The sequence below is a fragment of the Salvelinus alpinus genome, chromosome 5 (assembly GCF_045679555.1).
Source record: "Salvelinus alpinus chromosome 5, SLU_Salpinus.1, whole genome shotgun sequence".
Lineage (NCBI taxonomy): Eukaryota > Metazoa > Chordata > Actinopteri > Salmoniformes > Salmonidae > Salvelinus > Salvelinus alpinus.
The window spans coordinates 90871493-90885969 of NC_092090.1; the positions used below are offsets into that span (position 1 = coordinate 90871493).

At 44.7% G+C, this 14477-nt stretch overlaps 1 protein-coding gene across 3 annotated transcripts in view; it reads left to right on the forward strand.

The window, feature by feature from the left end:
- The window catches only part of rhobtb4 (Rho related BTB domain containing 4), a 69793-nt gene extending 60958 nt beyond the window's left edge, over positions 1 to 8835 (forward strand). For all 3 annotated transcript variants that reach the window (XM_071404106.1, XM_071404107.1, XM_071404105.1), the window contains 3 exons: positions 637 to 876; positions 1246 to 1351; positions 2799 to 8835. In XM_071404106.1, the coding sequence (XP_071260207.1) occupies positions 637 to 876; positions 1246 to 1351; positions 2799 to 2977 (525 nt within the window). In that variant the 3' untranslated portion in view covers positions 2978 to 8835. The remainder of the gene's footprint in view (positions 1 to 636; positions 877 to 1245; positions 1352 to 2798) is intronic.
- The last annotated feature ends 5642 nt before the right edge of the window (positions 8836 to 14477 follow it).

Here is a 14477-nt window from a genome sequence, read left to right on the forward strand (position 1 = left end):
AGTGTCTGGCCACTCTACCATATAGGCCTGATTGGTGGAGTGCTGCAGAGATGGTTGTCCTTCTGGAACTTCTCCCATCTCCACAGAGGAACTCCTGGAGCTCTGTCAGAGTAACCATTGGGTTCTTGGTCACCTCCCTGACCAGGGCCCTTCTCCCCTGATTGCTCAGTTTGGCCGGTTGGCCAGCTCTAGGAAGAGTCTTGGTGGTTCCAAACTTCTTCCATTTAAGAATGATGGAGGCTACTTTGTTCTTGGGGACCTTCAATGCTGTAGAAATTGTTTGGTACCCTTCCCCAGATCTGTGCCTCGACACAATCCTGTCTCGGAGCTCAACATACAATTCCTTCGACCTCATGACTTAGTTTTTGCTCTGACATGCACTGTCAACTGTGGGAGCTTATATAGACAGTTGTGTGCCTTTTCAAATCATGTCCAATCAATTGAATTTACCACAGTTGGGCTCCAATCAAACACGAGTTACAGACAAATTACTACTGGAAGCCATACTAAATGTAAATATTTATCTCTACGTCTCTCTCTCTCCCTCTCTCTTTCTCTCTCTCTCTACGTCTCTACGTTTCTTTCTCTCTCTCCATCTCTCTCCTTCTCTCTTTCTCTCTCTCCCCTTCTCTCCAGGTGTCCATCCCTGACTCCAGTAGTGCCTGTATGCGTGCAGTGTTGGAGTTCCTATACTGTGGGCTGGTGACGGCCTGTCCTGACTGGGAGCCTATGGAGCTCATCGTCCTATCCAATCGGCTGTGTCTGCCACGCCTCGTTGCCCTCACAGAGCAACATGTTGTGGATGAGCTGCTACAGTGTTTGGTGAAGGGAGTAGACATTGACGGACAGGTGCTTGCTTACCTGGAGTTGGCTCAGGTGAGTCTCCAAATTCATCTACAAGTACTCACTGTATATTCTCAGTGACAGTTGTAGTGAAGACACTGTTACTGCAATACATGTAATACTGTACGTGGTTGTTAAGGAAATACTATTTCACTGGAGGGAACATTCTAACTGACATCCCTGAACGATGAGACCACCCTAAAGCTTAGGCCTATATATCATATACAGGACTGTATAGAACTCTGTTCTACAATGACAGGTGACATTAGTCTTAAAAAGCCATTTGTCCACTTCCCATTCAAGTTCATCTTTCTTACTTGTAAAGTAAGAAAGTTTGAGGTGTTCTTTCTTGTCATGTAACCTTTTTGATGGACTGCTCACCTATTCATTCATCCCTGGCAGTTCCACAATGCCAAGCAGCTTTATGCCTGGTGTCTCCATCACATCTGCACCAACTACAACAGCGTTTGTCGCAAGTTCCCCAAAGACATGAAGGTCATGTCTCCAGGTACAAACCAAGGCCCTCTCTCTCATCTCTCCTCCATCCCTTTCCATGTCAATAGATAGACTCCTCATATTGATGTAGTGCTTGTTTGTTTTTTGCTTTAGAAGTGCTTTGAGATTTATGTCTGTTATGAAAAGCAATATAGAAGTTGAATCAATTTTTATTATTCTCAGCTTGTTTTGTACTGCCTGTCCCTCCTCTAATCCGCAACTTCACTTCCCCTCCCACCTCCAATCCCCAACTTCACTTCCCCTCCCTCCTCCAATCCCCAACTTCACTTCCCCTCCCTCCTCCAATCCCCAACCTCCCTCCCTCCTCCAATCCCCAACTTCCCTCCCACCTCCAATCCCCAACTTCCCTTCCCACCTCCAATCCCCAACTTCCCTTCCCACCTCCCCTCCCTCCTCCAATCCCCAACTTCACTTCCCCTCCCTCCTCCAATCCCCAACTTCCCTCCCACCTCCAATACCCTACTTCCCTTCTCACCTCCCCTCCCTCCTCCAATCCCCAACTTCTCCTCCAATCCCCAACTTCCCTCCCTCCTCCAATCCCCAACTTCCCTCCCTCCTCCAATCCCCAACTTCCCTCCCTCCTCCAATCCCCAACTTCCCTCCCACCTCCAATCCCCAACTTCCCTCCCACCTCCAATCCCCAACTTCCCTCCCACCTCCAATCCCCAACTTCCCTCCCACCTCCAATCCCCAACTTCCCTCCCCTCCTCCATTCCCCTCCACTCTTCCCCTACTTCCCTCCCCTCCTCCATTCCCCTCCATTCCCCTCCTCCACTCCCCTCCATTCCCCTCCTCCACTCCCCTCCGCTCCCCTCCTCCATTCCACTCCCCTCCTCCATTCCCCTCCATTCCCCTCCTCCATTCCCCTCCATTCGCCTCCGCTCCCCTCCTCCATTCCCCTCCACTCTTCCCCTACTTCCCTCCACTACCCTCCTCCATTCCACTCCACTCCCCTCCTCCATTCCCCTCCACTCTTCCCCTACTTCCCTCCACTACCCTCCTCCATTCCCCTCCATTCCCCTCCTCCATTCCCCTCCTCCATTCCCCTCCATTCGCCTCCGCTCCCCTCCTCCATTCCCCTCCACTCTTCCCCTACTTCCCTCCACTACCCTCCTCCATTCCACTCCACTCCCCTCCTCCATTCCCCTCCACTCTTCCCCTACTTCCCTCCACTCCCCTCCTCCATTTCCCTCCACTCTTCCCCTACTTCCCTTCACTCCTCTCACTTGTTTTTTTCACATTTGTTTTTTCTCTTTTATATTCACGCTTTCCCCTCCTGCCTCCTGTTCTGATGTTATTTGGCACCCTCTCGTCGCTTACCTTCATTTCACTCTTTGTTCTTTCTCTTTCTACATCTATTTATGTACATTTCTCAATTTCAAATATTCATTTGTTTATTCTGATCTCCCTCACCCCTCACTCTCTGTTTCTGTATGTAGAGAACCAGAGGCACTTTGAGAAGCAGCGGTGGCCTCCAGTGTGGTTCCTGAAGGAGGAGGATCGCTACCTGCGCTCTCAGAAGGAGCGCCAGCGGGAGGAAGAGATCCTCCGTAAGCAGCACACCAAGAGGGGCTGGTGCTTCTGGAGACACCCGTCCTCCTCGCCCCACGTCTCCTGAGGCTGTCGCCCCTCCATGACCCCTCCTGACCTCTGACCTCAGACTGAGGAGGCCATGAGCCTACCATCCCTCCATAACGGGAGAGCCAAGTCTCATCTCTGTATGATTGTTTGTGTGGTTGTACTGGGGACCAGAAGTCCTCACAAGGAACATTTGGACAACTGGAGACATTTTGCCAGTCCCCACAAAGAAAAGGGCTATTTTAAGCTTAGGGGTTAGGGTTACAATTGGGGTTCAGGTTAGAATGAAGGTTAGGAGTTAGGTTTATTTTTAGGGTTTGGGGTTAAGGTTAGGGTTAAGGGTAAGTTTTGGGTTAGGGAAAATAGGATTTTGAATGGGAATAAATGTGTTGGTCCACATAAAGGTAGTAAAACAAACGTGTGTGTGTGTGTGTGTGCACGTATGTGCGAGGTTCTCCACCCCCACAGCTGTAGGTCAGGCGTGGGTAGTTCTCTATACCCCAGCTGGCCTCTCCTTGCCAGGCCGCAGTCCAGTGCTGCCTCTTCCCCCTGACCTCCACCCAGCCACCAACCGGGGGTGATGGGACTGGGAACAAGGGCTCTCTCTGTCTCTCAGTCACACAGATGCTAAAGACCATTCCACAGACCACTGCGAAGACTCCCCTATGGGGAGGTTACCTCTGCCTTCAAGTCTATTCAGACTGTTAGAACACTGGACCAGACCGGTAGCCAGAGGCGTTCCAGCGCTGGTCCAACACACAAGGAGGAATGTTTCTGTTTGGTTTTTCTTTCGCCGTGAGGTCTGGTCAGGGGTAATGACACACACCACCCAAAGACACACGCCGTGTTGAAGACCCTGATGACCAAAATGGCAGGAGGGATTTCAAATTAGAGTAGAGCCTATCCCAGACCTGGGTGTTTTGCCTCAGAGTCTCTGACCACCACTTATGCCTGTCTAACTTCTCGTCCATAGACTTTGTCCTCCATTTTGGAAAAGTTTGACACCATTTTGTTTTCTTTCGGGTCTCATCCCAGTGAAGCTCTGTGTTGGAGGTTTGAATCCCAAATGTTGTCCTAGGGTACCTAGACTGTTCTAGAATCACCTGTCTCAAAGGGAGGGGGAGTAAAGGGGGTAGTCTGGGTTTAGGAACCTGCTCCAGCCCAGCAGATGGCTGGTGGTTCAAGCACTCATCATGACCCCCCCAACCCCCACATTCACACTAAGAGGAGAGGCCAACAGTGCTGAACAAACTGACCAAATCCCCCCCAAAGACATTCAAAGTGAACACTTGATAGCAATTCTGGATCAGAGGGCTATTTGATACCACTGCCATGGGAGGGAGTAAGAAGCAGAACTGAACAGAGTTCTTGCTCCGCCTTGATTGACCACTAGGGTGCCCCTCAGCCAGCCTGCCTTTACTCATCCTTACCACAGGGGGCAGCACTGCTCAGGGTACCATCATCAACCGTCACCTGGAGCAAACAGGAGTTTTCTCCCCTACCTGTTTATATCCTTGATTCCAGTAGCTTTTGACTTTTCTTTTATTCCAGTTGTATTTGAAAGGCAACTTTAGCTGTTTGTCCTCACATGGTGTTGAAAGGTATTATACCAAAAATGAAGCTGTGACATGTTCTCTCCATCCTGTCTCCTCGCCCTCTCCTCTGTTCCTCCGTAACATGGCAAATATGGGAGGAAAGGAAAAAGGGATTAGGAAAGGAGGAATAATCTTTTGATCCCTGTGTCTTTAAAGCTGCAGTGTCAGGTAAAACCCAAGTGTCACTGCAGCACATTGTCTTTCACTCCTTTAGCTGGAATTGAAAACGGTGCTCAATATGTCTACTAAAAGACACTGACACACACACACACTTAAACTTACATACACACACACACACTTAAGCATACACACACACACACACTTAAACTTACACACACACACACACCCACTTAAACATACATGCACACCGTGTTCCTTTTCTGTCCACTAATTTTGAAATGTCGGCCCAGTCCTTCATCAGTGTTAATATGCAGGAACCTGATCTACAAAGATAATGTTACATTCACATCTGATGTACAAGTGTCCTATCAACGGTTTAGGATCTCTTGGAAAAGCTTTAGGGGTTTTGGGTTATTTTTCCTTATCCAAAGGTGTGTGGCAGTCTAATAGACGTTGTGTTAGTGAATATATTCATAGTATTATTCATTTCAGTATGAGTAGAGTTGAATCTTAACATTAAGTTAACTACATAATTTGCAATACAGTATTAGACCAAATATTGGACTTGCTTTTAGTTTCAGAGTGCAGTTTTATTTATTTGCGAGGGAGTGTGCTGTTTCAATCAGTTTTATTTATTTGCGAGGGAGTGTACTGTTTCAATCAGTTTTATTTATTTGCGAGGGAGTGTGCTGTGTCAATCAGTTTTTAACAAAGAGGATGCAGTTACAGCTTTTAGTTGAATGCTATTGGAGTTGGATGTTGAACTGCTGAGGAACTCTTAATAACCCACTGCACCTTTAAGATCTCCATTAATCCACGACAGTGGATTAACAGGCAACAGGCATGTTGAAAGGAGATAACTAGTAAAGCGTTGTTACTGTGTTTATTTTCTTCTCTTTAGGAGTGAATGTGGGAAAAAAACAAGTCTTTTTCACACGTTTTTTCTTAAGCACTTTTGCTCTATTTGTGGGTTTGAGATTTCCACCCCTGTAACATTTCCATCATAGTAGGGGCTCTTATCCAGAGCGAATAGGGTTAAATTCCTTGCTCAAGGGCACATAGGCAAATTTGTCACCTAGTCAGCTCTGGGATTAGAACCAGCGACCTTTCGGTTACTGGTCCAATGCTCTTATCCGCTAGGCTACTTGCCGACGGTGACAAACAGCGGAAGTTGGATAGATGGTGTGAAAAATGGCTCGTTTTGCTTTTCTCCACAGAAGACATGTTTTGAGTCTTCAACGGCTACTGATTTAGCCCTACGGTAGGATCTCACGGGACCCAAGTGAGAATTGGGCTGCCCTTACCAACAAAATATAGAAGGGAAAATAACCCAGGCATCTTGAAAATAGTCCTAGCGCCCCTATTTAGGGCTGGGATATTAGAACATTCATCTGGGGTTGACGTGGGGACATACAGATGTTTTCACTTCATGACCCCTTTCTATGCCCCAAGGAGGAGTTATTTGAGTCCTACTAATGGTAGACATGCCCTACTAAGCCTTCCCTCATGGTTTGTGCCTTAAAGATGTACATCCACTACAGTGTAGTTTTAAGGTAGTTGTATACAGTTACAGACAGGTTCTGCAAAGGATAATAGCTGAACTGATTGATTCAGTCTCTGGTTATGCTAACACACCCAGTCTCACCCCCCACCCAGGCCAGAGAGGCAGGTCTCTCCCTGGTCTGTCACCTACGACTGAGCCTCCCTCTGGGGCAACAGACCCCAGCCCTCCTGGAGAGACACTGGGTCTGCTGGTGGTCAGTCAAACACAGTCCTTAAATTAGTAGAGGAAGGGGATTTCATATATTGTAAGGTCTGTTTCTGGTTGGAAAACTGATTGAGTCAGTCACAAACCAGCAGAGGACCCACTGTAAACCCCTAGAGACCCAGGGTTAGACACCTCTGATCTCACGGATACCAAAGCTTACTATGAGGATACTGGTTTCCTTGTGTGAATGCTGGTCAATACTTGTGGGATGTGGTTATTAGTATTTTTGCATGGTGGCCTGATTTTGGCATTGTAATGACACTTTTCTCTTGACTTTTAATATTGGATTGCACTTTTCTTCTTTTCTGTCGTTTTAGCTCTGCCTTTTTGTGCTTGGCATGGACTACTTTTTAAAAAAGTTTATGAAAAAAAAAAAGATTTTTGTAGCATGGGGGCTCCTTTGTTTTTTAACTGTCCATGTGGTGTACTTGGTTTTAGTGAGTGGGTATCATGCTCACGGACAAAGACAAACTGGACTCAGTGGTAGTATTCATAGCATTAGTGGCTGACATTGAAGCCTGCGTCTATATTGTGGGAAGCCTCTTAAGTCATAATATTCTAAATTTATATAATCTCATACATTCAGTTGGGTTGTGTACAGCCTAAAGGTAACATCATTGTGATCTCAGAATAACATTGACGGTACACAGGAATTTTACAGAGATGTCTTGCTTCTTGTACAGTGTTATAGCAGTATCTTAACACTGTTCTGTGGTGTATTGGAAGCAGGAGGTTAGATATGAGACATGGTGTTCTTGGGTTGCCAGCTGTTGGGCATGTGGTTGCCCCAGGACTTGACAGTGCTAGTACAGTACATAGTTGTAGTTTGCACTCAAGTTCTAACACTATATGAATTCATACACCTTGAGAATGTCCTATTTATACAATGGGCTGCCTTGGGAGTTTAAAGGAATGTTTTGATTTGACTTATAAAACGATTCCTTGGCTTTGACCAGCCACCGATAGTTGAGCCACATTGTCCCCTAGAGGCTCATTTCTGTAACTTCACATTTGGTGCGAGATGATGGACTATCATTTGAACTGCGGTTACTGCACTACTGTCATTTAGTCCAGACTCTTTTATGATGTCACTTTAACATCACCCTAGTTCAGATTAGCTGTAGAGTGTAGTAGTATAAACTCAAGAAAACATGAGTGTTCCTATGAGAATTTGCTGTAGCATTGATAAAGCTGATATTTTCTAACATGACATTTATTAATGGAAAGCAACCATTGTTGTTTGCCCCTGGCCTGGCGTCTCCTGTGCCTTTTGAGATATTCTCACGCTGTTGCCTGTCTCCCCGAGACCTCCTATAGGCTTGCCATACGCATGAGGGGGCCTCCAAACCACTGCCTTCTGGGTTCAAGTTGGCACCCAAGCTAAAAACACACGCGCACACACATTCAACCAGGCAGCTTTCCTTCTTGTCTCTTAGTGCCTGTGGATCGACCCATCTTTCGTAAATCCTATGCTGTGTACCAGAGAGGCTCTGCTAATGAGGCCTACGGTAGTCTACAGTAGTTGTGGGGTACACATTGCAAAAGGCGCCAGACTTGGAGCTTTACAAATATGTCACCCAAACCTTGTTACATCATCCAAACAAGCTAAGCTATTGATAAACTGTGGAGAAGACATTGAGATCCAACAGATTTTGTCACAAACTGATCTTTTGCACTCGGCAGTCTGTCAAGGCCTGCACTTTCCGTCTATTATGTAGCCTTTAAACCATGTGTGTACTAATACATTATTAAACCTAGATTTACCAGCTTGCCTGAGCAGTCAGAAACAACTTCAACCCAAATCTGTCTCCAGCTCTCTCTCTCTCTCTCCTTGGTAAGGCTCTTTAGACAGAGACTGCGGTTGTGTAGAACTGGGCTATTCATTCGAAATGTACGGCGGGAGTCCCATCTGTAAAGACTGAGACACTACCACAATATGTGATGTTCAGCAGTACCGTGTCTACCATTTTGACTCAAAATGGCAGAACTGCTCCTTTGCTGTAATGGTATTTCACAGTTAACTTTGGAAACCCGACCTCCATTTGTTTGACCCAAAGCTAGCTGTTAGCCTAGAGAGTCCTGTCTCGAAAGTGGCCCAGGACATAGAGCTGGGAGGGGGAGAGACAGGAGCCTTTAGTAGGGTGAAGATGAATCTCTGCTCTGACTTTTCAGTGTGATGTATGGTGAATCTCTGCTCTGTGACTTTTCAGTGTGATTTATGTATATTATTATGCACTTTTGTTTCCCCCTTCTCATTTCATTTTCCAGTTCAAATTTATATTAACTGCTTGTGTTAATACGTTTATGAAACACAACACACAACACACCACATACACAATATTAAGGGCTTTTTTAAAAAGACAACAATCAGAATGTTTTGCTGCTTTTGAAAAATAAAATAAAAATTATTTAATATTTTTGAACCACTGATTTGTAAAAAAATAAATAATAATAATAATAATTAAACAAAATATTTAAAAAAACGTTTTTTGCTGTTTTAATATTTGACCTCATTTTTAACAAAACCTGTCTGCATATCTGTATGGTTCCTACACAATGAGTGCTGGGAGCCAGCCTGTGGACCTATTGGAAGGATCCCTGCCTTGGCCTATACAGAGGGAAGCATGAAGATGTGAAGCTGCCGCATGTACACACACACACACACACTGGCTCTTTGTCTCTGTTTCCACAGAGGCACATCTCCAGTGTCAGCTAAGCAACACACACACACACCCAGCAAGTCACCTCAAAGTGTGTTATTATTGCTGCTGTTATGGTGACCAGCCTCCTGTGCTGCTGTTATAGTGAGCAGCTTCCTGTGCTGCTGTTATAGTGACCAGCCTCCTGTGCTGCTGTTGTAGTCATAAATTAGATGGATTATTTCTCCAAGGTGGAGAAAAGGCAGGAGGAGAGAAAAGAGAACTCCGGTGAAGTTAATTTGGCACAAGACAAACTGGATGAAATTTGTGAGATCATACGAGACATTGCCATTGGTCAACTACTTCACCGATCAGTAGAGAATAGCGTACCAGTTTATCTACGCTACCGTTCAAAAGTTGGGGTCACTTAGAAATGTCCTTGTTTTTGATAGAAAAGCTCTTTTTTTTGTCCATTAAAATAACGGAAAATTGATCAGAAATACAGTGTAGACATTGTTAATGTTGTAAATGACTATTGCAGCTGGAAACAGCTGATTATTTGTTCAAATATTTTTTCTTGAACACACACAAGAATGGTGTATAGGTGTAAAAGACAAGTATGCAATTCTTATCTAAACATAAAAGAGCAGACAGGAACAACAAGACCCAGAGTTCTGGGTACAAAACAAACATTACAAAACAAGACATACAGAACAAGGACCGGTAGAAAGAAAGAGGGTAGATGTCACCCCCCTTTATTCCCCCCCTTTACCACCCCCCTATTCCCCTCCCGACTGCTCGGGTGGCGGGGCAAGCACATGCTGCCCAAAGGTAGATTAAAATATTACAATTTAGAGTGCGTTAAAATGCACAAATTCACAGCGCCGACTGGTCCAAGTAAGAGAGGAAAGGCTGCCAGATTTGGTCAAATGTTGACAATTTATTGTTCAGAATATATCTATATAGTGTTGCCAATTCGCTGAGCCATAATTTGGTAGAGGGCGCTTCCCTCCTTTTCCAAAACAACAAGATACATTTTTTTGCCGAAATGAGACTGTAAGAGATGAGTTGCTTTTGGGGGTTGGTTAATCCGTTTAGGGAATCAGACACTCCCAGGATTATCAGAAGCGGGTCTGGGTCTATTGAAGTCTCCAGAACTTCAGAGAGGATCCTAAAAATTCCACACCAATAACCATACAAGCTAGAGGCTAGGGCTAAGCAGTGGAGTAGTGTACCCTGTGCAGCCTGACATGTATCACACATAGGGGATGTATCAGGAAATATCTTATGCAGTTTAGTTTTGGAATAGTGTAATCTGTGTAATACCTTGAATTGTATGAGACGATGTCTGGAGTTAATGGAGCAGGTGTGGATATACTCCAAGCTATCTTCCCAGTCTGCCACCGAAATGTCAGTCCCTAGTTCTTCCTCCCATTTTGCCTTAATGGCATCTGTAGAAGGTATGCTAACAGATTGAAAAGCGTCATATTGACGAGATATCAGTTTGTCTGAGGTGGGGCATATTTTTATGCGTCCGTCAAACATGGAAGGTTTGAAACAGCTGATTTTTAATGGAATATCTACGTAGGCGTACAGAGGCCCATTATCAGCAACCATCACTCCTGTGTTCCAATGGCACGTTGTGTTAGCTAATCCAAGTTTATAATTTTAAAAGGCTAATTGATCATTAGAAAACCCTTTTGTAATTATGTTAGCACAGCTGAAAACTGTTCTGATTAAAGAAGCAATAAAACTGGCCTTCTTTAGACTAGTTGAGTATCTGGAGCATCAGCATTTGTGGGTTCGATTACAGGCTCAAAATGGCCAGAAACAAATAACTTTCTTCTGAAACTCGTCAGTCTATTCTTGTTCTGAGAAATGAAGGCTATTCCGTGCGAGAAATTGCCAAGAAACTGAAGATCTCGTACGACACTGTACTACTCCCTTCACAGAACAGTGCAAACGGGCTCTAACCAGAATAGAAAGAGGAGTGGGAGGCCCCGGTGCACAACTGAGCAAGAGGACAAGTAAATTAGAGTGTCTAGTTTGTGAAACAGACGCCTCACAAGTCCTCAACTGGCAGCTTCATTAAGTAGTACCCGCAAAACACCAGTCTCAACGTCAACCGTGAAGAAGCGACTCCGGGATGCTGGCCTTCTAGGCAGAGTTCCTCTGTCCAGTGTCTGTGTTCTTTTGCTCATCTTAGTCTTTTCTTTCCATTGGCCAGTCTGAGATATGGCTTTTTCTTTGCAACTCTGTCTAGAAGGCCAGCATCCCAGAGTCGCCTCTTCACTGTTTACGTCAATTTGATGTTATTTTAATGGACAAAAAAATTGCTTTTCTTTCAAAAACAAAGGCATTTCTAAGTGACCCCAACCTTTTGAACGGTAGTGTATATATCCCAACAGTGAGTGTGCACTGTAATCGCAATGCCCACACAAACTGAGCCGTTGTCCCATTTTGAACCGTCATTCCCCAGCCTGCTCCGCTTGTTCCCACCAACACACAATGGCTTTCTGACAAGACATCTAGCTGTCTGCCTGTATCCATGACAATATTTTACTTTCCACAGTTTCCTGGAAGGTTCTGGAAGTCAGACAGACAGACAGACAGACAGACAGACAGACAGACTGAATACTGAGTCAGCACAAACCAATGCCATTTGGCTCACTGCTCTACTCATAGGACACATTAATCATTAATATATTTTATTTTCAGCCTTCAGAGTTTTTTGTGTTAATAGAGAAAGTCTGGTAAGGGTTTAGTGAACAGCACTTGAACTGGGCTGGGGATCGTTGGGTTGCCATGGTGACTTGTAGTGATATGGCTGATGGGTCACATCAGAAATGCAGTGGGGGGTTAAGGGTCATTGAGTTCTTGTACCCAGCAATCTCAACCGGTGTGCTTGTGTGCATCTGCTTGTGTGCCTTGTGTTAATTGGTTGATGGCAATAACAACCCTCCCATGTGCCTCAATGTTGACAACAAGCCATTCATCACCAGTAACACAAGTCCAGCTGCCACCCAGAGTCCCTAACTCACCTAATTTCTCCTCAAATTTCAGTAAATGTGACCATTTCCAGATGTGTGGTGGTTACTGCTGGTTTGTTGTGTCATCTGTCCACTGGCATTGGTGAAGCCCTGATTACAGGCCTGAACGCTGTGTCCTGCGCTTTATCAGTGATGTGTACCTAGTTCCCACTGAGCACCAACGCCAGGCCGCCACAGCCTCGCTTAACGCAGTCTGTGATACACAGTGACATCATCATCCCCACATGTGGCTGTCGTTTCAGAGTTTTCTCCAGGGAGAAGAGAAGAAAATGTGAAGAACGGAGTCAGAATATTGCCTTCCAGCTGATTATAATATATCTGAGCTGAAAGTATAGATAATAGACTCGAAGTACCTGGGGGTCGGGGTTCTTTACAACAGAGGTTTCTGAGGCTAGTGAGCGTAAACTGCAATGCACTATTCTGTAGCGGACATGAGTCGGCCATGGTCACGTGACGACGTAGCTCCGCCTACAAACTTCAAAACCAGTTACTGCCCTCAGCCCAAGGAATTTCCTCTTGGTTGTTGCTCCTGTGGGAGATCCGGGTTCATACCCTGTGTGTAACACACTCTTGGATGGACAAGCAGTGAAAAGCTGTTTGTTGTTGACATGCATTGCACGCACGCCCACACACACACACAGCCTGGGCATTCCTGACAAGATTGACATACCAAAAAGCCCAGGGAGTTGAGTAGTGACAGCACATTCTTCCTCTCTTTCTATCACTCCTCCAGGGCATGCTGTTAATCTACGTCTTCACTGTCCTCTCCACCCACACACACCTCTCAATCAGACCAAGTTTACACAATGTCCATCATGACATTGTGGGCTACATTTTCCATCAGTATGATGACATTTCTGGGCTAATTTAACAACCTGTTTCTGTAGGGGAAAACATAACTGTGTTCTAACTAAGATGTTGGACAATAAACTGATCTTTCCCCTGTTTATGTTTTGCCATATCTCTCAGAGGGAAATTTGATGAAGGGGGGACTCAAAAAGAGAGGGGACAGGAAGAGAGAAAGAGAGAGAGAGGGGAAGAGAGTGAGAGGGGGAAGAGAGAAAGAGAGGGGGCAGGGAGAGAGAGAGAGGGGAAGCGAGAGAGAGAAGTGATACAATGTGTTAATAAATTAGGTATTTTGTCAGTGCATGTGAATTGTGTGTATAAAGTGTGTGCGTGTGAATCGTGTGTATAACGTGTGTGCATGTGAATCGTGTATAAAGTGTGTGCATGTAAATCGTGCGTATAAAGTGTGTGTGTTTAAGACACATTTGAGCTCCAAGGGAAGATAAGTTAACCAGAGTTAGCTGAGAGGTGACCTCAGCTGAGAGACCAGGGAGCTTCAACGCTGTCAAAGAGCAGATACACACTCAATATATACTACTACATGCCTGCATTCTCTCTCTCAATTGAAATCCATTTCAATTCAATTTATGGGCTTTATTGGCATGGGAAACATATGTTTACATTGCCATATGTGAAATAGATAAAAAACTAAAGTGAAAATAACAATACAAAATTAACAGTTAACAAAAGTTCTAAAAAAATTAAGACATTTCAAATGTCATATTATGTCTATATACAGTGCTGTTATACAGTGTTATAATGATGTGAAAATAGTTAAAGTACAAAAGGGAAAATAAATAAACATAAATATAGGTTGTATTTACAATGGTGTTGGTTCTTCACTGGTTGCCTTTTTCTTGTGGCAACAGGTCACAAACCTTTCTGCTGTGATGGCACAGTGTGGTATTTCACCCAATAGATATGGGAGTTTATCAAAATTGGATTTGTTTTCAAATTCTTTGTGGGTCTGTGTAATCCGAGGGAAATATGTGTCTGTAATACGGTCATACATTTAGCAGGAGGCCAGGAAGTGCAGCTCAGTTTCCACCTCATTTTGTGGGCAGTGTGCACATAGCCTGTCTTCTCTTGAAAGCCACGTCTGTCTACAGCGGCCTTTCTCAATACAAAGGCTATGCTCACTGAATCTGTACATAGTCAAAGATTTCCTTAATTAGTCACAGTGGTCAGGTATTCCGCCACTGTGTACTCTCTGTTTAGGGCCAAATAACATTCTAGTTTGCTCAGTTTTTTTTTATTCGTTCCAATGTGTCAAGTAATTAACTTTTTGTTTTCTCATGATTTGGTTGGGTCTAATTGTGTTTCTGTCCTGGGGCTCTGTAGGTTCTGTTTGTGTTTGTGATCAGAGCCCCAGGACCAGATTGCTTAGAGGACTCTTCTCCAGGTTAATTTCTCTGTAGGTGATGGCTTTGTTATGGAAGGTTTGGGAATCACTTCCTTTTAGGTGGTTGTAGAATTTAACGTCTCTTTTCTGGATTTTGATCATTAGCGGATATCGGCCTAA